Below are 27,682 nucleotides of genomic sequence, written 5' to 3'. Positions count from 1 at the left end.
GTAAGGCTGTCTTCACTAATTCATTTCAGTTTGATAACTCTGTTTTCAGTTTTCTAATGTCTTAATTTTCCAAAGTATGCGGTAATAGAGAGCGTTTTCGAATGTTTTCTTTTGAAAACTCATTAATTTTGTTTTGTTTATGCCTCTCATTGACACTAGCACAGAGTTTTCCTACACTGAAAAAGGTGTGTTTCAAAAACACTCTGTATTACAGCATACTTTGGATGATGTTGGGGAACTGAAAATTAATTAGAGTTGATGTGGCCACAGTTTTTGGAAAGGGAAAATGCTGTTCTATCAGGAAGACTCGCAGATTTGAGTAAAGTTTTAGATTACATTTATTTGATGAATATAAAACAGGAATGTAATGTCTCTCGTTGGCATAAGCCCCGTCTGGCGGTCCGAAGAAGTTGTACTCGGAATCATCAGATCCTGCCGGAGATAGATTGTGAGCAGACTTATGAGCAATGGCTTGCATGTGATTGGCTAGGAGTTACCTAGCTGATGGTGCGATGATGTACAGCTGCTAGTCTTCCTGCTAGAACTACGCTGCGCTTACATATCTACATTTACATTACATTTACATTTATGCATTTGGCAGACGCTTTTATCCAAAGTGACTTACAGTGCCATTATTACAGGGACAATCCCCCCAGAGCAACCTGGAGTTAAGTGCCTTGCTCAAGGACACAATGGTGGTGGCTGTGTGGATCGAACCAGCAACCTTGTGATTACCAGTTATTTCTAGTGTGGATGAAAGACATAAACATTGCAAAATCCATGCGTTTTCAGTGGTTTTTAAACTGGGAGCCATGAAGGAGTGCTAGGGGGATCTGCTGAAAATTTCAGAGAAAAAGGGTGTAAAAATTAATTCTTTGAATTACGAATTTGACATTGTTACTGTTTCATTCTGATTTCTAAAGACTGCAAATTCATTTTACTTTAAAAAAAAAAGTTTTTTTTTTTTTTTTTTTTTTTTTTTTGACAGGTTTATACATGTACTACATTAGTAGATAGAAAAAAAATATTTGCTGTTAACTAACTTTTAGACAATATAAATGGGTGTTTACACATGAAAATGTATAACTTTTTTCAGGGTTTTTCCTGGGTCAAAATGGTCTACGGTAGTGGCTGATGTAGACAGTTTTGTGTGTGTGTGTGTGTGTATGTGTGTGTGTGTGTGTGTACATTATTGCAATTAAAATGTAACCTATTTAGTTGCATGTCATGTTTGTAATTCATTTTATTTATTTTGATAATCTGTGCATCTAGAAACTTCTGAATTCAACAGTTTTTGTACTTCAAGGTGCTATGGGAAATCAAACTAACTTAACAGCTTATTTCTATATGACTCAATATAATATTCATAAGTAAAACACTTTATTGATTTGGTACTGTTATTCTATAGAGGAAATGTTTGTTTCCTACTCCATAACAGATATTGTTTTCCTTTAACAGGCTCTTAATGATTTGGGAATCATTGTGATTCTAGGAATATCTGAAGCCAAACTAGGCCAGTTTGTTTCCTAATTTCAAACATCATCAAGAAATATATTACAATATTTAACATGACTTTGTTCAAAATGTATAAAGGTTCAGAATTTTATTCTACATTGTACAAGCCCTTTGTTTACCATGATTCTTTCCTTGTTTAACAGTTACATTTGTAATGCCATGAGTTTATTTGTTATGAAAAACAAAATAGCCTAAACCCATTTTAAAATATTTTTTTTCTAACTCAACTGCCACAGTTGTAATGAAAAATTTTGTTGCAGTTTACTGTGATAAATATTAGTAAGGGTGTTCATGTGTAGATGTGTGAAGTATTGTAATTGATGCTGGTGCAGGTTTTTTCTCTTTCCTTCTTAAGTGATATTCAGAATGTCGGAGCTGTAAAAGCATTTGAAATGATTGAACTGCTCCATAGCGCATTAAAATAGTGTATTCTCATGTAAAATTAACATGTGTTGTCTGTGCCATGATATCGAGGGAAGCCCAGTTTAATCGCGAGTGTGATCCGCTCTGCTCTATCCTGTTACAGGAGCTCTCATATCGAGGGCAGATACTCTTACACCCCTGTTTAAATGCTAACATACAGTACAGTAGCATCACTGCAGCATTTTTATTGTGTTTATTTGGAGTCCCACAGACACCCTACACCAACCCCTAACCATACCTTACAAAAATTAATCATGATTTTACTTCAGTAACCATAGTATCACCATAGTATTTTTCTAGTAAAATCATAGTAACCACAAAATTAAACATGGTAACTATTACCTATTATTAACAACATGTTACTGTAGGAACACCATGGCTAGTACATCAGAACTATATAGTTTCAACCAAAACACATGGTTACTACAATATTACTACAGTAAAACCATGGTTAATTTTATGGGAAAAGTATATCAATGTGTGGGATTCGAACCCAAATCTCCAGCATGACAACACATACGCATACCGTTGTTACACCAAGAACTACTACAGCTGCACATGGGGGTGCAGTTTGTTATAAAATCATGTGTTTCCACCAGACTATTGGAGCGCAAATAGTCACTTAGTTCTCCAGTCCCTTAATCCACTAAATGTCTAATCCGTTAACCAGTTTAATCTCTCTGCCCCATTGCGAAAAATTCAAATATGCCCACTTTCATTTGATCAGCATTTGACCCCAAATAAATCTATCATAGCTGTCTTTAGTTTGGTCTGAGCAGTGGTGGGCGAAGTTAGTGTAAATAGCCTCTGCCAATAAGATGGACTATTTGCACTTAGTGTAAATAGACACTCCGCATAAAATTTGTTTCACCGGCCCAAAATTTTGCTTCTAAAAAATGTTCAATGCAGTAAAAGCCCTGGTCTTTTAGTATTTCAAGACGGTGGTCCCTTGCAATGGGATCGCCATATTTGGGGTCCTTTTGCATCAAAAAGTTTGAAAACCTCTGTCTTAGGTTGTCATGGTCCTGTCAATCTGTCAGTCTGGGTTTTGGTCTGGCAGGACCGTGGCATTATCCGCCCATGTCTGTCTTTTGTGAGCGCACGGTTTTGGATATATTCCCTGCCACGTGCTCTTCAGTCTGTGGTGTTTCATGTCTGGAGTTGGTGTCTGGGTCCTGACTTCCTGTCTAGTTCAGTTTCAGTCCGTGTCGGGGCCCAGACATTTATACTCCTTGTCTGTCTGTTATTGACATGGGTGCATCGCGCTTGTGATATCTTGGCTACATGCACTCACGTCGATAATCTATGTCGGTCTTTGTGTCTGTCTCTCACATATGCAGATGCGCGTTGCGCTCGCTTTGCTCTGTGTACCCAGGTCGCGAGCTGTCTTCATGTTTGTGCTGAGGTTCGGTCATTTCGGTAAGATGTCGGGTGTGTGTGTGTGTGTGGCCGAACTCTCACACAAGTGTCTTCTCTCATCTTGTTTGTCGATTGGCATGAGTTGATATCGCTTCATTGACTTGCCGATATGTGCTCATCCATTCAGATGTTTTGCCTTCTTGTGAGAACACGCGGCTTTGTTATTGTTTCTGTATCTCCGCGTGCTTCTCTGTCTTACGTCACACCCCGCCTCTTTGTTTGCTCACTTGTTGATTAGCCTCACCTGCCTTGTCTTGTTAACCCGTTTGATTTCTCTCCCTATTTTAATCTCCTCATGTGTGCTGTCCAGTGCGAGTTCATCTTGTTATCTAGTCGATCCTGTAGATGTTTTCCAGTGCTCTTGTCGGTCCTGATCCCCTTCCTGGTTCCAGTTCGGTCCAGTCGGTCCTGATTCCTTGTTTCCTTCTGCCCCAGTCTGGATACCCTTTTGTCCCCTTCGGGGTTGTTTATGTTTTCCCCCTCATGGGATTTTGTGTTTATTTTATTAATAAAGTATTTTTGGTTTTTTACTCTGCGTTTGGGTCCTCATCTCTGCTAACACCCCTGACATTAGTAACCAATTTCCTACATAGTTGTGCTAGTCTGTTGAATTTATTTTATTTGTCACATAATAAAATAAACTCAAATCAAAATTTCATGTCCATTTGTTTACATATTTATTTGGTAAGTATCTGCGTAAATAAGTTCAATAATGTACTGTGTGTTCAGGCAGTCATTATCACAAAATAAACCCTTTCAGGTCTATACCATCTGCTCTGCTTTGCATCGGGTCCTGATCCCCTTTACTGGTTTATTTGGCAATAACGACCATATTTGACTGCAGAATGTTACATTTGACCAATTAGAATAAAACATTCCAGAGAGCCGAGCAATAATAGTAGTCACCGCACATACAATGGTACTTACATTATTGCAATATTTATGGTACAATTGTTCAAAAAATACTGTAGCACAACTGGTATTTTTAGGCTTGTATACCGTGAAACTTACATTTTACTGGTATACCATGCAATACTAAAGTCGATGTGACTATGGCCAGAAACAAACTTTATGCAAGTATGTGTATGCAAATGTGAGTACTTGGCAAGCGTTGCCGCTGCAGTCCAGCTGAAAAATGCTTAATGTGCGTTCTTGTGTTACCGTGGTGGTAACAAACCTCTGTACACAAGAGGGCGATAGAACTACCTTCAAAAGACTGTGTCATTAAACGGGATGTGTCATTATTCATGTAACTTGCTATAAATATATTTACTTTAACTTTGCTGCTCAGCAATTGTTTCTTAAAACTGTTGCTCCACCATGACAGTAGTCAGATTTAAAGAGAAAATTCACCATATAAGCGAACAGTTCACACATGTCCACTATAGCGCCCCTTACAGAGATGTTGAGACTGTCTGCCTGTTTTGGAACTCAATAATGCACGAAATTTAGCGTCTGCATTCACATACTTGCGTGGAGTCATTTTTGATCTTAAGTCTGTCAGAAGGGATGCATCTTCATGTTTTCAGTCAGAGCTGAGAGATTACCATACATATATGCAGAGAGCTTTCCTTCTGACGTGTATCATTGTAGTTGCATGTTATTTCCTGCACAATTGCAATAAATTTTCTCTTCTTCTCTTACTGTTTTCCTAAAGTCATTTATGAGCTATACTTCCTGTCTGTTTGTCTCTTGCCATCTCTAATGGCTGTCAGGGTGCTCTTGTCTTCTGTCTCTGCTCTCGCTGTGTGTATTAACAGTAGCAGCTGTTGTGGGTTGCAGCCGTGTCTGTCTCTACCCACACTCCTCTATTACCTTTATTGTGTGACCAGTCAGAGTATATCAAAGCCTCTGCCAGACGCCCCTACAGACCTGCAAGACTTTGACTCGGTCTGCTGTGTATCTGCACAGGTGTGCAAGATTTCAGCTTGTTTGACAAGTTTGGGACGAGCTCAGCTCACTGTGGTCACTCTCAAATTGTGTGGTCACAACAAAACAACCCACAACAACTCGGAAAAACTCTTGCAATCATTTCAGTTGCCATCTAACATAGCATCTTGTACCATGTAAACAGAGTGCCTGAAGCTTTACTGTACCTGTGCTTTCTTCAGTCCTATTCCTCTGTAAATGTTCTACTGTTTCCGGTTTTCTGGAGAAAAATATATGAATTGCTCAGAGGCTGCCCTTTCATACTATTGCTTGGGTGACCTAAAGGGATACTTCACCCAAAAATGAAAATTGTCTTATCATTTACTCACTCTCATGCCATCCCAGATGTGTATGACTTTCTTTCTTTTGCTGAAAACAAAAGAAGATTTTTAAAGTCAACAGGGTCCAAAACCTTGAAGCTCCAAAAAAGCAAATAAAGGCAGCATAAAAGGAATATATATGACTCCCGTGGTTAAATAAATGTCATCAGATATGAGATACAGTTCAATATTTAAGTCCTTTTTACTATAAATCTTCACTTTCAAACAGCCCTCCTAAGCGCTCTTTACTAAAAGATTAACTTCTTTTGTTTTTGGCGATTCACATTCTTCATGGATATCACCACCTACTGGGCAGGGAGGAGAATTTATAGTAAAAAATGACTTAAATATTGATCTGTTTTTCACCCACACCTATCATATGTCTTAAGAAGACATGGATTTAACCACTGGAGTCATATAAATTACTTTTATGTGCTTTTTTGAGCTTCAAGGTTTTGGACCCTGTTGACTTGCATTGTATGGACCTACAGAGCTAAAATATTCTTCTTAAAATCTTCATTGTGTTCAGCAGAGGGATTAAAGTCATACAAATCTGGGATGGCATGAAGGTGAGTAAATGATGAGAGAATTTTTATTTTCTGGGTGAACTATTCCTTTAAGGTCAACATGAAATCAAAATTGACTCTGTTTACTTTATTAATACATGTTCCTTGTCTTATTATGCACGATTCATCAGTGCATGTTATTTCCGATGGTAAAAAAAAATGTTTGTCTTCATAATCTTCATTAAAATTGTAATAACTTGCTCCACCTCCACTTTCACCATTAGCCAAATATATATTTAGCATTGTTTTTGGTCACATTACAGAAGTACAATTATTTGGGAATCCTGTTTAATATCAATTTTGATAGGCTTTTATATGTTTGATTTACCTGTAAGTATAAACATTGTCTCAGATATTTCTTCTAAAAAAATTAATAAAAAAAACACAATTAGAAATAAAAAGAGACACAAATTAGTCAATTGTTAAAGGTTTAGTTCACCCAAAAATGAAAATTCTCTCATAATTTACTCACCCTCATGCCATCCCAGATGTGTATTGCTTTCTTTATTCTTCAGAACACAAATGAAGTTTTTTAGAAGAATATTTCAGCTCTGTAGGTCAATAAAATGCAAGTGAATGGGTGCCAAATTTTTGACGCTCCAAAAAGTAAAAATAGCCATCATAAAAGTAATCTGTTCTACTCCAGTGGATTAATTAACGTCTTCTGAAGTGAAACACTAGGTGTGTGTAAGAAAATTATCAATATAATTATCAACTAGGGTCGAGGTCAAGCACATTGCCAAGTTCACGAGAACTGATGCATGAAATACAAAAAAAAAAACAAATGGAAGCACAGTGTTGTTTACAACAGAAAAGCATAGAGAATCACACATAGATGCCTCATTCGGCTGGTTTGAATACGTCAGCTGCGGTGCCATCATGGAACGGTGAACAAGGAGAGCTGTATGAATCGGTTTGAATGCAAGTGACTGAATGGAGGAGATGCCTCAGACCGAGCTCCTGGCTCAGACCGCTGCTTAAACTTCTTTTGTGTAAAGTACCGCAGTCCGTAGAAACAGCTGCTAATAAGGGATCAACATATGAATATTTATGCAGATGAGGCTAATGCACTTATGTCATGTTTGAGGCAGTTTGAACTCCACCCTCATCAACGTTCTACACTCCATACACCAAATTAAAAAGAAAAACTGAAATATCACATTGACATAAGTATTCAGACCCTTTGCTACGACACTTGAAATTTAGCTCAGGTGCATCCCATTTCTCTGGATCATCTTTGAGATGTATCTACACTTTGATTGGAGTCCACCTGTGGCAAATTCAATTGATTGTACATGATTTGAAAAGGCACACACCTGTTTATATAAGGTCTCACAGCTGAAAATGCATATCAGAGCAAAAACCAAGCCATGAGGTCAAAGGAACTGCCTGCAGAGCTCAGAGACATGATTGTGTCGAATCACAGATATGGGGAAGGCTACAAAATATTTTGGCTGCATTTAAGGTTCCCAAGAGCACAGTGGCCTCCATAATTCTTAAATGGAAGAAGTTTGGAACAACCAGGACTCTTCCTAGAGCTGGCCGCCCAGCCAAACTGAGCAATCAGGGGAGAAGTGTGTTGGTCAAGAACCCAATGGTCACTCTGGTTGAGCTCCAGAGATCATGTGTGGAGATGAGAGAAGCTTGTAGTTGGACAACCATCACTGCAACACTCCACCGATCTGGGCTTTATGGCAGAGTGTCCAGACGGAAGCCTCTCCTCAGTGTAAGACACATGAAAGCCCACATGGAATTTGCACCTAAAGAACTCTCAGACTGTGAGAAGCAAGATTCTCTGGTCTGATGAAATGAAGAAAGAACTGTTTGACCTCATTTCCATGTCTGGAGGAAACCAGGCACCACTCATCACTTGCGCAATACCATCCCAACTGTGAAGCATGGTGGTGGTAGCATCATGCTGTGGGGGTGTTTTTCAGTGGCAGGGACTGGGGGACTGGTCAGGGTTGAAGGAAAGCTGAACACAGTAAAATACAGTGATATCCTTAATGAAAACCTGATCCAGAGCACTCAGGACATCAGACTGGGCCGAAGGTTCACCTTCCAACAGGACAATGACCCAAATCACACAGCCAAGACAACACAAGAGTGGCTTAAGGACAACTCTGTGAATGTCCTTGAGTGGCCCAGCAAGAGGCTGGATTTGAACCCAATGGAACATCTCTTGAGAGACCTGACAATGGCTGTCCACCAATGGTCCCAATCCAACCTGACAGAGCTTGAGAGGATCTGCAGAGAAGAATGGCAGAAAATCCCCAAATCCAGGTGTGCAAAACTTGTCACATCATACCCAAAAAGACTTGAGGCTGTTATCGCTGCCAAAGGTGTTTCAAATAAGTGATGAGTAAAGGGTCTGAATATTTACGTCAATGTGATATATAGATTTGCAAAGTTATAAAAAATCTGGTTTTTGCTTTGTCATTATGGGGTATGGAGGGTAGATTGATGTGAAGAAAAAAATTATTTAAAGCATTTTAGCATAAGGCTGCAACATAGCAAAATGTGAAAAAAACTGAAGGGGTCTGAATACTTTCTGAACATTGTATTTCTAACACACACCTAGTGTTTCGCTTTAGAAGACATTAATTAAACCGGAATCGTATGGATTGTTTTTATGATGGCTATATGTACTTTTTGGAGCTTCAAAAAGTTAGCACCCATTCACTTGCATTTTATGTACCTACAGAACTGAAATATTCTTCCAAAAATCTTCATTTGTGTTCGTTACTAATCCTTTAATATACAGTAAGAGTGTAGAGCTGTAAAATGAATGTTAAATGCATAGCTCAGATCATTTGGTCCTGGAAAATCTGTATGACATTTTTTTTAGTTCATACTGAAATGTCTGACTATTGATCGCAGACACTGATATCATGGCAAAACAGTGCACAGTTTGAGACATTGTTGAGTTATCTTCTGAAACTGTAGAGGAGACACATGAGATTACTGGTGTAGTGTTTCTAAGAAGAAACAACTGAGAAGCAGGAGACTTTAGATTTAATGACATTGCTGTTTAGGAGAAACAATTGAGATATTAAAGAGATATCACAGGTAATTTCTTTCCAATGAGCTGTTGAAAAGTTTTGCTTGTTACTTACAGACAGGGTTGGGAGGGTTACTTTTGTATGTATTCCACTAGAGATTACAGACTACATGCTGTAAAATGTAATTTGTAACGTATTCCGTTAGATTACTCAAGGTCAGTAACATATTCTAAATACTTTGGATTACTTCTTCAGCACTGGTAGATTTTTTTCACTTGTTTTGACTGTTAAAAACTCTGCCAGTACAGTAAGACAAAATACACATGTTAAAAATATATTCTCTGAAAAACCTAAATATCTTATGCAGTGTTGTTTCTAAAACAAGATTAATCAAACTGATCTTGTTTTAAGGATTTTTAAATATTTTTACAGGAAAACAATACAAACATTATTATCAAGAATACTATTATAATACTATATACCTTATATAAAAGGTCTTACTAGAAAAAAAGAAATTATGATCCAATGTGAATTTTCTTGATAAAAAAATATGATTGTGCCTGGTAACATGTGCATGTAAAATAGCTTAGCATAAAGCTGTCAAGGTTACACAAGGTTTATTTATATTTCTTCTGCTCCAAACTTACTTCTCTGTATGCTAATATGAATGTAACAGTTTCACCGCTGTTCAAATTCACTTTGGATCGCATCATTTATATGTATAAATGTTTTCCATCTGAAAGGACTAAATATTAAATGAAACAAATGACAATAAAATGCAAAGTAATCTCTTCAGTAATCAAGATACTTTTTGAATGTAACTGTATTCTAATGACCAATTATTTAAATTGTAAATGTAGTGGAATACAGTTACTTATATTTTGTATTTTAAATACATAATCCCGTTACATGTATTTCGTTACTCCCCAACCCTGCTTACTGATAATGTTTGTATAATTTCTAAAGGTGAATACATTTACAGAGTTTAAAACACCATGCATTACTCTTAACACTGTAATCTCACAACTCAACTGTTTCTTGTTTTTGTCCTGTTCAGAACACAACAAGCATTGTCTATGCAAGAGCACAGAATATATGAATTTGCACTTCAAAGTCAAATGGTTCCACAACGAGTATGTTCGAGACCTGCCAGCCTTTAAAGGAATTCCTCCGGAATATTCCCTGTAAGTATCCAACAGTTTCTGTCCTCTTCTCTCTGGCCATTTCAAATATCTCACTTTCACATACACATTCCTGGTATTTTTGTGCACGATTCATCCGTGCATGTTATTCCAAAGACAACAAAGGTTTGTCTTCGTGACCTTTCATCAAAATGTAATATCCTGCTCCACTTCTGAAACAACTTTCCTGTTTTTCTGACACCACCAAGCAACTTTTCTTTTTCCACATTTTTGATCCAGTTCAAATGGATAAAAACAAGTCCCATACTAATTTTCTTTGTCCCATTGAGTGTCCTGTTTCACTTGGAAATATGTCACATTTTGTAAATAAAATGGGTTGTGAATGCCATGTCATGTTGACTTTAAAGCAGTTAAACCACAGCGAAGCTACCCTTTAGAAAAAGTAGTTGTCTGTTAGGCTTGGGATCAATCAGAAAATGTTCCTGAAGATTACCGATTTACAGTATATCTGCATTTTTTTCAGATGTAAATAGGGCTAATCATTGCTACACCGAACCCTTAAATCTATTACAAAGGCTTACCAGTATTCATTGGTAGCTTGTGAGGTCCAAGAATCTGTAGTAAGAACGATGTCCTCCACATTCTCATGCTGCGTATGCACAACAGCATTTGTCTCTTCACACATATTTCTCAACACAACATTATAAAAGTGTGAGCAGCAGGGTAACTTAAACTTCAGTTTCATTTCTTCTATCCTGTTTCAAAAGGGACTCTCCACCATGTTAAGCGGCTGCATATCTCCAACAATGAGATTAGCTATAACATTTGTTAGCTTCTTGGCCTGTGGTGAATCAATAGATATTTTTTTACTAGGGTTCAAAGCTTCCACAGTAGCTTCAAACTTAATTTCTTTTGCCCTTTCCCCAAAACTCTCCCATTTGTTTATCCGCCATAACATTACCCATAACGAAACACCATGCAAAACACCAGCAGCACAAATTTAATGGTGACAGAGGTGACAGACTTAGTATTGAGTACAATAAATATTCTATCACCCACTTGTGGTCTCCCAATGCTATTTCACCATACTACATTAAACGGAAGACCAACAACAGTGAATTGGAAAGCACACAAATTAGGCTTCTAATTTAAATGTCGGCTTATATTAAAATATCAATGCCTCAAAAACGTACAGAGAAAATAACATGCTGATCAATAATTGATGTATTTATATTTATATTTTATGACATTTCTTTTGGCTATACTACAAGTTGTTAAAAAGTAGTTAATCACATGGAATGACTTGCAAAGTCGCTTAAAGTAATGTTCGTAACAGCTCCAGCCAGCTATTTTCTGTGCATAAGTAGAGTTCCTATCTACTTGAATGGGGAAAGAACAAAATCTCCAAAACAGTTGGTCATGGTTACGAACAAATTACTTATTTATATTTGGTTAAAACATTTTTGACTGGGGCCTGGGTAGCTCAGCGAGTACTGACGCTGACTACCACCCCCCTGGAGTCACGAGTTTGAATCCAGGGCATGCTGAGTGACTCCAGCCAGGTCTCCTAAGCGACCGAATTGGCCTGGTTGCTAGGGAGGGTAGAGTCACATGGGGTAACCTCCTTGTAGTCGCAATTAGGGGTTCTTGCTCTCAATGGGGCACGTGGTAAATTGTGCGTGGATCGCGGAGAGTAGCATGACCCTCCACATGCTGGGAGTCTCCGGGGATAAAATGTGCAGATTGACTGTCTCAGAAGCGGAGGCAACTGAGACTTGTCCTCCACTACCTGGATTGAGGGGAGTAACCGCGCCACCATGAGGACCTACTAAGTAGTGGGAATTAGGTATTCCAAATTGAGAGAAAAAGGGGATAAAAAAATAAATAAAATAAAAATAAAAACATTTCTTTGACAACATTCATATCATAAGTTGTGCTTCTTTAGCCCAGATCACGCTAAATATAAATTCTGTCTGGTCCAGCTAACACACATGTGCAAAACATTGAATCGAAACAGTGAAAACCAAATGGCCAAAGCCAGTTTTTACATGCATTTGCACTAGGTGTGTGTTCATTTTGGACCTTGATTGCATCATACGGCTGTCCTGAATCTGTCGACACACGCTGTTTGTGTATTAGAAGTCACTCATTCATTAATGTGAGTTATGAGTGTGGAGAGGTGGGCTGACAGATGAGACAGAGCATCAGGGAAGAGCCACACAGCTGTCAATCAAAAACACCTTGAGGAGAATTGATTTTGATGTGAGGGTGTGACAGCATTGGAGATCTGCTCCGCCCATCGTATTTATAAACATCAGTGACATCTCAGTGACAGCAAGGAGAGTTGTGCTATTGCTTATGCAATTGACCCTTCGCTAAGCCCCGCCTTCAAAGCATTTCTGGCCAGTCCTGTCTTAGCAACTGTTGCACCACTGCCATTACTCTGACCAAAGCCCTTCTGATAGTGAAGCCTACAAGGTTAGCATAGATTAGTGAAACGTGTCCGTTCCATATACGTTGTATGGGTGGTAGGCTGTTCTTTTCGAATGGATGTCTATGGAGGAGATGCTTCACCAATCTGAATAAACTTAATTTTAATGAATTAACCACCTGTCCACTATTCTTCAACATGTTTAACACTAAACAATCCTTTTGGAGTGAACTATGTGTGGAGTTTACTATGATAAAATTGATGTTTTATAAGAGAAGTCATGGACGATTTTACGACCAGAAAGTGTCAGTTTACGGCTCTCTCCATTCATTTGTATAGCATCAGCAAACTGCCGTAAAATGCTAGTTGACAGTTACAGCCGTTACGCTCTCTCCGATAGATACTTGCTGTGTCTCGTTTCAAAGGCTGCATCCTCCGGAGGTTGCATTTGTCGGCCGCATCCATCATCAAGGCTGTCTCGTTTCAGAAAAGTGAGTAGGACACCCCAAATGCAGCCTTCGAATGCGACCTTCTTTCACGGGAATTCAGAGGACGCATGAGGTGTATCCTTCATGGGCACTCACAACCCATAATTCTTTGCTTCAACGGAAATGTCTAAAATAATGACACCAATTTTCCCATAAATATTATGTTCAAACACAAGTCATGTTAATTCCCAAGTTGAAGTACCTCAGTAGACGGGTGCAGAGTATATAATATGTATAATTATATTAATATATATTTAAAATAAAGTATTAGACTAAAAGTACACCTAAAATCTATTTTATTTTCTCTCTACATTATTATAACTATCCTAAAATTTACCTCATACATCCCTTCCAAAGGGACTTTGTCCTCTTGTCACAGTTGGCAACGCGTTATACATGGGGCCGTGGTTTAGCGCGGGGAAAAGCGAAGCCTTGTTACCATAGTTACTCATACATTCCTATGAGGACAAAGGGGAGAAATATCCTACAAATTTGGCTATTTTAACAATGAAAAATATGAAGAAAAGCTGTTGTCTAGTTTTTTGCACTCCAAACAATGGCCAAAAAAAAAAAAAAAAAACTTTTTTTTTTTTTATTGCCCACCAGCTGACAGAAATAGAACCCTAAAGAAGAGCACTGTGGCTGCAGTCAACCATATGATGGATATATGCTTTAATATATTTGGGAAACATCGGCGCGGATTCAAGACTACAGTAAATCGATTATCATATCGACATCACAACAGCGGTTCCAGCAGAGACATAATGATGAGTTAACACCAGAAAACAAGACAAGATACATAAGAAAACTTCTCATGATCGGAGTGGAGCACTGCTTATTGTTTTTCATCCTTTAACCAATCAAACATTTCTAAGTTCGGTTTGGCAAAGTGTTTTGTAAATGGGGTTTCTAGTAAAGTTGCTGTGAAATGTGAAAGTTTAGCTATTTTATGTGTATAGTCATTTCATTAATAATCAATCATATTAAAAGGTATAAATACAAATGTTTTAAGAGACCAATCGAATTACAAAATATTAATGTGAAAGTCATAAACGTAAACTTCGGTCTTGGGGTGGCCTTGCGCTGCTAAGAAACTACTTTATGACTCAAAAGCTTGCAACCGCAGTGCTCTTCTTTGGGCTTATATTTCCGTCAGTTGGCGGTCAATAAAAAACCGGTTTTGTGTTTTTGGCATTGTTTGAAGTGCAAAAAAACTACACAACAGCTTTTCGTCATATTTTTTGTTGTTAAAATAGCCAAATCTATCGGATATTTCTCCCCATTGTCCTCATAGGAATGTATGAGTAACTATGGTAACAGTGCTTCGCTTTCCCCCTCCTACTGTATCTATGATAGAACCGCAAAGGTTGTTATCTCAGTACTATAAGATCTTTGACTTTGACCAAGCGTTTGACTTTTTACAATGAGAGCCTATGGCAGTATTGTGTGTTTGAGTAGTTTCACGCAGGATTTTATCGAAATTATCCCAAACATTTAAAAACCATTGTTGCTGGGTCCAAGGACGGATTAAGAACAGTGAGGCCCATGGGCCGGTACACCATGGAGGCCCACCATGACATGACTACATTCACCTTTATGCACTACAGGACGCTTGGCAGATTTGGTTGGATTTTTCAAATTGACAGAAGAAAAGTTTGGAGCAGTGTCTTAGGGCCAATTATATGTCGCCTACTTTTTAATTATGAACTGTTCCAAAATCATGTGTTAAAAGTAGGGATGTGCATGGTATTCAAATACCAAAATCACTATTCGTTTATTCTGCATGTGTAAGGTCTTCAACCCAATCTGAGTTTGACGGTACCCGACAAACCTATAGGTTTTGGGCCAGGTTCGGGTCAGTTTTTCAATTAGGGCGAGTTACGGGCTGTTCACACATCGAGGCCATGTTAACACGCACTGGACCAATGTCTTTGATCGTTGTGCCACAACTCACTTTTTCAGTGTACCACGCAGGACCGTCACTTTTTAAAATAACTTTAATATTTATAAACGCATTTCGAGATACCTGTGTTCTGTTTCATCATTTGTTGCGCTGCATCAAGCATTTACAGTGCTGGTGTCACAAATCAAAATTCTGATGACTTAATGTGGCTGTTACATATGATTCTAGATTGTTTTTCACCTGGCAAAAATTCAGCGCTTGATAAACGGTGAGCCACTATTTATTTCCCCCTTTTGCTCTGGTGTGCAGACAACAATTACACAAGTTAAATGCTAAATCATTTAAAGTCAAAGCATCTCGAAGAGGTTTATAAACCGTAATGTTCGCAGCCTCATGGAATGTGAACCTGCCTGGGCAGAATTAGGCATTTTCCATTGATTAAGAATAGGCCTACTATGATGCAGGCAGTCACAGAGATTATTTTTGTTTGACTTTAATGTGATTTTATCATTTGAAGATTTATGTATTGTGCTATTTAGGCTCATAGCTTACTGTGCACTTTATTCCCTGCTAATCTGAAATTGTGTATCGCATCCATAACAATAAACGTTCTTTATTCCCGAGTCCAGACAAATAACAGAATAGGAAGGATAGGAAGTAATGTTGCATTTAGTATTAATGCGACGTTTGGATGATAAAAGCAGCGTTAGACTATTTACCAATTTACAAAAATGCTCTACAGACACAAGGTAACAATTTTTTTTTTTTTTTTTCATTCTCTTTCAATAAATATTGAGAAGAGCATGTTATGGATTAAAGTGTGTCATTCCTCATTCCCAAATGAGCATGTATAACATCAGCGAGGACACCTACATTTCCTCCAAGGTAAATTAAAGCCACAACTTAACTTTAGTTCATTTACGTATTGATTCACTGATGATCATTTGCCTCAATTCTGATTCACAGACTGCAGAGTTTTCAATCAAATTACTGTGTAATCTAACAATTTCTTTTACAGATAACATCAGATAAATATGCTTTACAATGTTACTCTTTATTCCAGCCCACTTAGTAATATTATCGATTCTGTTTATGATAATATTTAGCCAAATACCGCGCCATTCACAGCAATCTCCCATTCATTCCTATGGGAAATTCTGCAGAGCTTGTCGGAGTGCGCAACGGTAGCCAAGGGGGTGGAGCTTAGTGAAAGGTCAATTAAAAATATGATTTTCACCTGGCAGACTATAAAACAGGTGAAAAATGTAATTAGACTTACAATGAAGGAGGGACCCAAGCTAAAGATTCTTTCGACTTTGGACAGTAAGCAACCCTCAAGAACACCCTAGCAACATTTACAATGTCCTAGCAACCATTTAGCAACACCCTAGCATCATGCTGGCAAGTTTTGCAGGGGCAAGCACCATTTACATTTTCTTCCATAAATATAAAAATCTTGTTAGTGATGTTATCTTCATTGATTGATTTAGAATAACACTTATGCCTTTTTTCACTCATGCTGTTTTATCTCTACAGGTGGTTTGAGCCGTTTGTTATTCAGTGGTTGGATGAAAATGAAGATGTAGCCATGGATTTCCTTAATGGAGCTCTGGAGAGAGATAAAAAAGATGGGGTGAGAGTTTTCCTGAGTTTAAAATTGTTACCTTGTGTCTGTAGAGCATTTTTGTAAATTGGTAAATAGTCTAACGCTGCTTTTATCATCCAAACGTCGCATTAATACTAAATGCAACATTACTCTTGTGCTTCTATGAGGCATTTAAGTCTTCCTGGGAGGTTCCTACATATACGTTTCTTTGGTAATCATAATTACAATGTGATTTGTATTCAAGTGATTTTGGTCGGAATAAAATGGACACATTGGACAATTTAATATTTCTTTTTCACTTATAATATTTCATAACAAAGACAGCACACATTTTCAGTACATGTACATTTCAACAAAATGAAGACCATAGGATACACTTTTAGGGCTTTGTTCATAAAACATGAGGAGTTTCTGTGTAAATTGTAACAATTCATAGTAAATCATGTACATTCTCACCAAGGGCATTATTCATGAAGCAAAATGTATGTCTTTGTAAACCATCCATTAATAAAACATTTTGACAGAAATTGTGACATTCAATTCAATGGGACAATTTATGTAAGAATAGATTTTTGAACGGTTTACAAGACATTGTGCTGTCACAGAGAAAAATGCTAAAAGTTGTATGGATGCACAAGCCTGCCGCTTCATAAACTGGTTTAATGTGTAGTATTTTCTGGCAGGCTTTATCATTATTCTTCATCAAAAGTACACAAAATGGAAAACAGTGCAAACTAAATTGCCATCAACATTTAACAATTACAACTTTATTTTCCTGTTGCTCAGCTGGTAGAGCATGGTGCTAGCAATGCCAAGATTATTGATTACCAGGGAACACGCAAAGTGATGACACTGTATACATTGAATGCATTGTATGTCACTTTGGATTAAATGCAGAAATGTAATCAAATGTTGCTTATTATGATCAAAATTAATTAGTTTCCACCATGGTTCTTTAAACCAGTGGTTCTCAAATTTTTTGACTCTAAGACCCCCCCTTGTCCAAGACAATATTCAAAGACCCCCCATGTACAGAAGGCTAAGATATTTCCTGGTACTTCTGCTTTAATGCACATCAACAGGTTAACAGAAACTAGGAATGTCTGTAGATTAAAATTATTAATTGCAATTCATTTTGTGAGTCCAGGAGTTTCAAAACTCTATGCTGAGTTAAATAAAATAAAAGAGAATAGAATTAAAAGAATAAGACAATAAAATGCATCAATTATATAGAATAGTAATAAAAAAAAAACAATAAAAGGAGAGAAGAGAATTAAGCTGTCAGCTTATTTAAATGAATATGATCATTTCTGAAGATTTAGAGAAGATTTGAACTATTTCAATTTCAATAAGTCCTCTCTTTAAATAGGAGTGTGAATATAACATAAAAAAATGTCTTATATCTTTCAGCAGGTATTACTCATAATTTATGTTGCTGTGTGTGGTTCCATACACACTTTTTCTCATAGCGAGTGTACGTAAACACAATGAATCGAATCAAACATGCGGATAGACTGGGAAATTGAATGCACACGGCTGATGAGTGCTCAGGAAATATTGTAACTGTGTATACATTGGACAAACATTTCTGATTGAAGTGGTTTGAATGCAAGCGGCTGTTACTGTATCACAGTATAAAAATATGCATTTTTCCTGCTCGCTGTTCACCCAGCTGACAAAAATAAATCTAGCCACTGTGATTGGTTTCATATGCTAATTGCTTACACCCGAAACCAGTTGCGATAAAAACACAAATTATTTAGTGTCATTAATAATGCCCTGCGCATTAGCTACTGTGGTCACAGGCGGCCCACTTTGACTCTGAGAAATATAATTGCACACCAACCCTTTCAGACACAGATTAGCGCCGCAGAGAAACTGTTAAAATGTAGGGTGGCATGTGTGAGGGTTCAGCAGAGCTTGAATTTTATTTATAGCCAGTACTATTTGCTAACTGTGTTTGGCTGTTGAAATGCACCCAAGTTCAAGTCTTGTGAGTTTCAGCTCTTACAATTAAGTTGCTAATGGAGCAGCCCTTTGAGTTAATTGTCTAATGATTATTTTGTGTTCGCTGGCAGATGCACCTGGGGAATTAGGCCAGAGTCACAGGTTAATTGTGTCACAGGTTATGTTGGCAGGTATTCCCCATGGTTATGAGTCATATCAGTGCAGTGTCTTCCAAATAAATAAAGGGTCTTTGCAGCACAAGAATTCTCCTCTTATCAAGAATCAGTTTTGGTGCAAGAAGTGGCCCTTAAAAGAAACTATTTAAGTGTAAACCACTTATACATTTGTGGATGTAATTATTAATTTTTATTTATAACATTATTAAAACATTAGATAACAAAATATTAAAGCAAGTCACATCAGCAAACAAATGATGCTAGTGCTTTTCTTATCTAACTTCACTTTTCTGAGCCATTTTTTGCAGTGATACTGGTATCAAGCTGATTTTTAATGGAATAAAACAAGGCATTTGTAAACCAGAAAGTGTCAGAATACATTTTGTCTTCATTTTGAAGAGTATACAGAGGCATGCAAAATTTTAGGCACCCTTGGTCAAAATTTCTGTTGCTGTGAATAGCTAAGCGAGTTAAAGTTGGCCTGATTTCCAAAAGGCATAAAGTTAAAGATGACAAATGTCTTTAATATTTTAAGCAATATTACTTTTTTTTTATTTCCATCTTTTACAGTTTCAAAATAACAAAAAAGGAAAGGGGCCCAAAGCAAACGTTTGGGCACCTTGCATGGTCAGTATTTAGAAACACCCCCTTTGGCAAGTATCACAGCTTGTAAACGCTTTTTGTAGTCAGCTAAGAGTCTTTCGATTCTTGTTTGGGGGATTTTCACCCATTCTTCCTTGCAAAAGGCTTCTAGCTCTGTGAGATTCTTGGACTGTCTTGCATGCACTGCTCTTTTGAGCTCTATCCACAGATTTTCGATGATGTTTAGGTCAGGGGACTGTGAGGGCCATGGCAAAACCTTCAGCTTGCGCCACTTGAGGTAGTCCATTGTGGATTTTGAGGTGTGTTTAGGATCATTATCCTGTTGTAGAAGCAATCCTCTTTTCATCTTCAGCTTTTTTACAGATGGTGTGATGTTTGCTTCCAGAATTTGCTGGCATTTAATTTAATCCATTCTTCCCTCTACCAGTGAAATGTTTCCTGTGCCACTGGCTGCAACACAAGCCCAAAGCATGATCGATCCACCCCCGTGCTTAACAGTTGGGAGAGGTGTTCTTTTCATGAAATTCCAAATATACCTTTGCTCATTGCGGCCAAAAAGTTGTATTTTAAATGATTATTCAGGACTTGTTTCCAAAATGCATCAGTTTAGATGTTCATTTTAAACTTCTGATGCCGAATTTTGTGATGAGAATGCAGGAAAGGTTTTCTTCTCATGACTCTTCCATGAAGGTCATATTTGTGCAGGTGTCACTGCACAGTAGAACAGTGCACCACTACTCCAGAGTCTGCTAAATCTTCCTTAAGGTCTTTTGCAGTCAAACAGGGGTTTTAATTTGCCTTTCTAGCAATCCTACGAGCTGTTCTCTTTGAAAGTTTTCTTGGTCTTCCAGACCTCAACTTGACCGCCACCATTCCTGTTAACTGCCATTTCTTAATTACATTATGAACTGAGGAAACGGCTACATGACAACACTTTGCCATCTTCTTATAGCCTTATCCTGCTTTGTGGTCATCAATTATTTTAATTTTCAGAGTGCTAGGCAGCTGTTTAGAGGAGCCCATGGCTGCTGATTGTTGGGACAAGGTTTGAGGAGTCAGAGTATTTATAAAGCTTTGAAATTTGCATCACCTGGCCTTTCCAAGCGATGATTGTGAACAAGCCATAGCCCTAACAAGCTAATTAATGTCTGAGACCTTGGTAAAAGTTATCAGAGAGCTCAAATCTATTGGGGTGCCCAAACTTTTGCATGGTGCTCCTTTCCTTTTTTTCAATCTAAAATTGTACAAAACAAAAATAATACACTAATCTTGCTTAAAATGTTGAAAAGAATGTTTCATCTTTAACTTTATGCCTTTTGGAGATCAGTTCATCTTCTACTCACTTAACTATTCACAGTAACATAAATTTTGACCCGGGGTGCCTAAAATTTTGCATGTCACTGTATCTACTGTTGTAGCATTGAAAACGTAACAGTGATCTTTTTGTGCAATGTTTTGCTTGAATTTTGGGACCACTAGTTATGGTTTTCTAAAAAAAAAGAAACACCACCAACAACATAGAATTTAAAAGGGTCTTCCATGGCAAAGCTGCAAAGCTTCCAAGCAGCAAATCTCTTTTTGGGAACTTTATTTATACCTTAAGATTATGTACTGTATATGCTTATATTTTTAGAAACATATACCACCATGATGATAACATGGTCAGCAAAACTGTTTTGTACATCAGCTCAAATAAAACATTACATTCCAGCACAGTCCGAGTTATCCAAATGATAATTTGCCCTACTGCATGGCATAAATATCTGTATATGTTTTAATTGTCCTGTTTGCATTGTCCAGTTCCAGCAAACATCAGAACATGCTCTCTTCTCCTGCTCGGTGGTGGATGTTTTCACACAGTTGAATCAAAGCTTTGAGATCATAAAGAAGCTAGAATGTCCAAATCCACAAGCCCTCGCTCACTTCATGCACAGATTCGCAAAGGTAAGAGAGAATCAGAATTGAAATGTTTCTAATATACAAGTGTATGTTTATAAAATCATTGGACTTGGATTACAATAAAGCTAGAACACATAAGGGATAATGTACAGTCAACTGTTCATTATCTCAAAATAAACCCGACAGTGTGATCATAGACCCATGACGCATAGCAGAAGGGTTTATTTTGCTATAAAGATAGACTGACAGTAGATTATGCCACTTATAACATGGTTCTCTACCAAATAAATAAAAAAAATGAAATATTGATTTGTGCTGAAGATGTGTTATAATGTGAGAAGAAAGAGACTGTGGAGATTCTAGAAGCAGCTAAATTTCTCCTTGGAGTTTTGTTGGTGTTACTGTCTGACTGCTCATTATCCATCTTATTACAAGACTACTTGCCAAATAAATAAAAAATGGACATTCATTTATTTATTTTTTTATTTATTTTAGCTTATTTGTAGAGATCGCAGAGTGATACAAAAAATAGGAAAGATGACTTGCAATATCCGGATGACTGATCATTTATCCCTGGATGTGCGTTCATTATTCAGAAATATCAGACCGCTGAACGGTGCAATTGATCAGAATCGAGTAATCCAGAGAGTCCTGTAATAAACTAATATATTGTGTATATTTTAAAGCAATCCACTTAAGATTGTATGTTACAGTGATTTTAATATTAAAGGTGTTGCATGAGGCAAAGCAGATTAAACCCCCTTAACCATGGTGAAATCACTATAATGCATGGGGCAGCAGTATATAAGACACCAGTGTTCAGTAATTTATTCAATTAATTAATATTAATAACTGTAATAAACCACAAAAGAAAACTTTAGGGTGTTTACGTTTGGCACATAATGATTAATATAGAATTTATGTGTAGTAGCATGTATGTGTACAGTAAATGCGCTATTTTACACTAGCTTTTAAAGTGGCAGATTCAGTCAGATTTTAGATATAGATCTATCTGTTTATGAAACACTATAAATAGTTAATTTAGAAACAGAAATGAGAAAAAGTTTTAAACAGAACATAATTTGTACGTCTTATGTGCAGTGAACCACTCGGTAACTGTCGGAAGAAGTGCTGGGTATTTGGATAAAGGCAGAAGATGGATTTAATTAAGGTTCTGAGCAGGTTTACACTGAGTGGATTAGCCTTCTTGACTTTACTAAACATTACACTGTATGTGCGCGCATGCTGTGTTTGGGGTGCATCTGAAAGGTTAACAGGAACCTTTGAGATTGCTGGTAAATTATTTCTGTCAGAATACCATGTCCTCTGAGTGCAGAATGTTTGATCAGACATACGGATGGTCTCAGTTCAACTTAAGCACAATGCAGTCTAGTGTGATTTATTGGCATGACTTTGTCTGCACTGTATATTTGTATACTATACAGCCGGCCCATTCAGTCAATACAGGAATTGATTTTATTGAATTGACATTAGCCCATTTAATCCCAATTTTTCCCAGCTATGTGAAGACAAGTATTTTACTCTTTGGATGGCCCAATAAAACAAACTACATGCCTTTTCTAAAAAAAAAAAAACAAAAAAAAAAAAAAGTTAAAGTATGTGCTTTATTCACAGATGGAAAAAAAGTCAAATTCTGCACAGTTCTTAAGACCCAATAGAAAATTGTAAATAATAAAGTAACATCACACTTTAAACAGTATATGTACCAAATGTGGTAGTTGTATGTATAATACAACAGGTATTACTTTTGACACTGACATCTTCTTTCAGAGGGGCGCAGTGGAATTAAATGGCTCTGGTCATGTAGCTGTTTACACCACCCAAGTAAAAAAATTTCATATAAATCAAGACATAAGATCAAACTGTTTGTAGACCCTTCAAATTTCAAACAAAATGAATCACAAATGTAACAGATGGAATTAATTAAAAGACAGTGGTGAACACTATAATGAACATAGGCGAGGTTAATCATAATACTAGAAGTGCTGCTTGTCCACGTGCATTTCTATGCTATTGCTAGGGTGTTCTGATTGGTTGCCAGGTACTTACTTACTTAAAAGCCCATCAGCTCCAGTGCTGGCTAGCTACTTGGAGCCAAGGGAAGTTAATAAAACACTTAACTTAATAAAACACTTATACAATATAGTAATAAATATGTAAATATAAAAATGGGGGTGGTAAATGATATGCGGCTGCTAAGTCTGCAGTAATAGATTTCTCATGTTGAGTTTGTATGAAGTTATCTATGCCTCCTGCAAGACTCTCTACTCATAATCCTTTTAGAGGAGTACAGTGGTTTCTGGGAATTTCTCTCTTACTCTCCCTCTCTGCCCTTTACATTTCATTTGCATTCACTAGAGACATTTAGAATATGAAAACGCATTAGATGGGTTGAAATCCTTTGGAAGTCTCTTATAACTCTTGATATCCTGTATGTTTATTTGAGTGAGTGTGTACTTGGAGACAAGATCACCATTTTTGTTTGTTGTTTGTGTAAATGTCATTTATTAATGCAGGCATCACTATTGATATTGCTTATATGTAGGTTTAGGGTTTCGTTACAATTCCTAACCCAAAGTATAAACAATAGTAATAGTGATGCTTGCCTTTGCAAACACCACCTAATACAGTAATGTTACTTAAATTAATACTGGATAAATAGCTCTTTGGCATAGAAGTGAACTGTCTTGGATATTCAATTTTGAATCAGTGTGTGATATTTTACATTTTTTAAAGCCATTATAAAATAAAAGCAATAGTTCACTCAAAAATGCTGTTATTCTCACCCTCATGTTATTTCAAACCTGAATGACTTTCTTCCAGGGAACACAAAAGGAGATGTTATGCAGAATGACAGCATTAGGCACCATTCACTTTCTTAGCATCTTTTTTTTTCTTCGATACAATGAAAGTGAAACGTGTCTGAGGATAACATTCTGATTTTCATCTTCTTTTGTGTTCATTGGAAGAAAGAAAGTCATATGGGTTTGAAATGACATGACGGTAAGTACATGATGACAGAGTTTTCCTTTTTGGGTGTATTATCCCTTTTAAGCAATCATTGTGGTTTTATTCCATTTGCAGACCATAAATAAAGTCCTTCTCCAGTATGCGGCGATCATCTCGAAAGACTTCACCAACCATCTGAGCAAGGAGAAAGTGGCGAGTATACAGAACACACATACACACAACTATGCACCTAAAATTACACAGTAAGAAACTGCTTGGTCATGAAATGTGAGTGTATTTTAAAGTCATGACCCTGCAAGTGTATGAACATGGCTTGATCTGATTATCTGAGGACATACTCTGTGAACGTTGCCATGGAGACCAGCCGGGCGGTCATAGGAGCCACGTTCTGTTATCTCTTCGTTTCCAAGAGTCAAATGGCAGCATGAAGACGACAAATAAAGCACAAGACCTTCTTTTGTCCCCGTTTCACATCCTGTTTCCCTTTTCCATTCTTTTAACTTTACTCTTTTGTTTAAAATGACTGCCAGCACACTAACTCTGCTGCTTTTGTACTACCTCAAATTTTTCACTGTGTCTTTCTGTAATGATTATAAAAGCCCGACAAGCAGGACGTCTGCGGTAGAATGAAAAACAGATATATCTTTTAAGTGCCGTGAGAGAGAAAAGCGTGTGGCTGGTAATTAAAGACATATCTTTGTGCTGTCTCGGAAGATAGAACCGCTGCTCTCGGCTCATCCATCGCTTAATTGACAGCCTGGTTCATCCTAAGAATATCTACATCTTTAAATGGTCCAATGGCTTATAAATAAACTCAATAACCGCCATGCCAGTTTATATACATTGGCTTAAATTGAATTTACGACTGTGTGAAATTGCCAGCTCTTGTCAGAGAGACAATGGCACCTCCGTTCGATTAGCACAGATGCTTAATATTTTAGATTCAAAGATTCACACCTATTTGTCACAGAGCTGACACTTGACTTTTAGGAAGGGATGTGAAGAGTTAGAACCAGTTTTAATTTGCTTATGGACTCCTGCGCTAATTCCGCAGTCTTACCTGTCCAATTAACTCTTAGGATGGTAATACAAGAGTGTTTTGACATTTAGCTTGACTGCCAAATCTCTAGCTCATATGTGTCAACACAAACCTATTCAAAAGTTGTTTGCCGTTTAACTAACACTTTTCGCCCAAAGTGCATTGCAATAAATAAGTCTGGCCTGGAGTAACCTGCAGGTCAAGTGCTTTGCTCACAAGTATAAGATTTGTTCACTTAACCCTAGATGATTTCTCCTGTTTCACCAGAAATGGACCTTGCAGATTTTGAGTTTAGTCAACAATCTTAGTGAATAGTCTACCACCAACCTATACATTGATTTTATGATGTTCTGATAACATTTTTAATTGGAGCTTCCATGGGACACGTTAATATACGGTGTTACTAATCTATTGGGTAGGGATTATAAAGATAATTATTATAAAGATATTATTGTAACACTTTACAATAAGATTGTGCCAGGAAAACTTTTAGAATATTTATCACATTTTTAGAATCTTTTATAGATTTTAATATATTTTCTCTATGAAGATTATTTATTTGTTTAATTTGTTTAATTTGTATGTTTTTATCTATTTGTATACATTTTTTTTAATTTATTGATTGATTTCAATTTGTTCTTGCCATGTAAATAGCCTTTGTTTCTTATGTGGCAAAAAAACATGCTACTACTACTTCTTCTATAATAATCACTTGTTTATCTTGTTTAAAGTTCATTTCAACATATAATAGTATTGTTTAAAACATTAAAAGTTGTATCAAGATTTATTGCTTTTCAATTTCATAACAAAATTCTATCAAATTGAATTGACTAATATTTGATAAAGTAAAATAAAAAACCTGAAAATGTACATTTTATTCATTATTTTTTGTTAAACATTACAAAATTCAATTTTATGGAATTTTGTTATGAAATTTTAATGCATAAATCTTAAAAATAGGCTAAAATAGTTTTTGAGTGTACTGTATGTTACCATTAGTTAATGCATAATGAACCAACATAACCTAATATTTTTAATTGGACCCACTTTATATTATGTATTTGATTCAGTGTAATTATTATGTACATATATGTTGTTGAATTGCTAAACCTTAACCTGCATTGGCAGCAAATGTGAATCTTGTGAGAATTTTGCAGAACATCATGTAGTTATACAATAAATACATTGTGTTGTATGTATTTTAAAGGGATAGTTCACCCAAAAATGAAAATTCTTTAATTATTTACTCACCCTCATAAAATCCCAGGTGTGCATGACTTTCTTTCTTCACCAGAACAGTCAACATAAACATCATCCACAAGACACCGCCTGTTAAATTAATGTCTTCTAAAGGGACACGATCGCTTTTGGTGCGAAAAAGATAAATATTTCCATGCATTCAAATGAGCGTTTGAATCAATACAGCTGTGTTCATTTGTGTAATTTGGGGATTTCTCTGGAGAGATGAAGGCATAGATTTCACATGATGAAATTCAGATTTACTGCCATTGATGAGAGTAAGATGTGCAAACTCATCTCGGCTTCTGTGAGGTGTATGGCTCCAGCGTCCATCACCACCATCAACATCTGAATGAATTAATGCTTGTGTATATATCCTTAAAGAGTTTTTCTTCAACAATTGACTCTTAGTTTTAGTATTATTAGGGGCTGAGAGTTTTGAAGATTGCATGTTTCTGAAAAGGAAAACAATGGATCAGTCATGACATAACTTAACTTCTTTCTCTCTTCTCCCGACAGGCCTGTATCCTCCTGAACAACATTCAACAGCTCAGAGTCCAACTGGAGAAGATGTTTGAGTCTATGGGCGGAAAACAGGTCAGTTACCTTACCTATGTGTTTTGAGTGTGTCTTGGACCTAAACCAGAACAATGTTCTCCCACTAACATTTTGTATGTCTGTGTGAGTTAAATTCAAGAACACCCCTTGCTGTAACATCAACACGACAATTTTGCATGTGTGTGTTTTTTTCTATTTTCTAAATGTGATAGACATCTCTAACTATGTTATGAAAATGTCTTGAGTCCTTTTTCCTGTTCTCCTTCTTTCTCATCTTGTCCCCGTCTCCTCTGGGTCTTGCACCAGGAGGAAGGCGTTGTGGTCTTCTGCAAGGTGTGTGGACTGGTTTTCTCTCCCGTCTCTCCAAGACCAGTGCTCTCCAGCCAAACACAAGGCATTCTTTTGTCTTAAACGAATAGTTCACCCAGAAATAAAAAAATTAAAAAACATTATCATTTACTTACCCTCATGTTGTTCCACATCCAT

At 36.9% G+C, this 27,682-nt stretch overlaps 1 protein-coding gene across 1 annotated transcript in view; it reads left to right on the top strand.

Annotated features, from left to right (window-relative positions):
* Positions 1 to 27,682, top strand: part of LOC127416634 (protein unc-13 homolog C-like) — a 190,274-nt gene that overhangs the window by 129,058 nt on the left and 33,534 nt on the right. The window contains exons 20-24 of the mRNA XM_051656078.1: positions 10,232 to 10,358; positions 16,675 to 16,771; positions 21,271 to 21,414; positions 24,475 to 24,552; positions 27,158 to 27,235. Of these exons, the coding sequence (XP_051512038.1) occupies positions 10,232 to 10,358; positions 16,675 to 16,771; positions 21,271 to 21,414; positions 24,475 to 24,552; positions 27,158 to 27,235 (524 nt within the window). The remainder of the gene's footprint in view (positions 1 to 10,231; positions 10,359 to 16,674; positions 16,772 to 21,270; positions 21,415 to 24,474; positions 24,553 to 27,157; positions 27,236 to 27,682) is intronic.

The sequence above is a fragment of the Myxocyprinus asiaticus genome, chromosome 26 (assembly GCF_019703515.2).
Source record: "Myxocyprinus asiaticus isolate MX2 ecotype Aquarium Trade chromosome 26, UBuf_Myxa_2, whole genome shotgun sequence".
Classification (NCBI taxonomy): domain Eukaryota; kingdom Metazoa; phylum Chordata; class Actinopteri; order Cypriniformes; family Catostomidae; genus Myxocyprinus; species Myxocyprinus asiaticus.
Note: the sequence above shows the minus strand (reverse complement) of the source record. Positions and strands in the feature narration are given on the sequence as shown.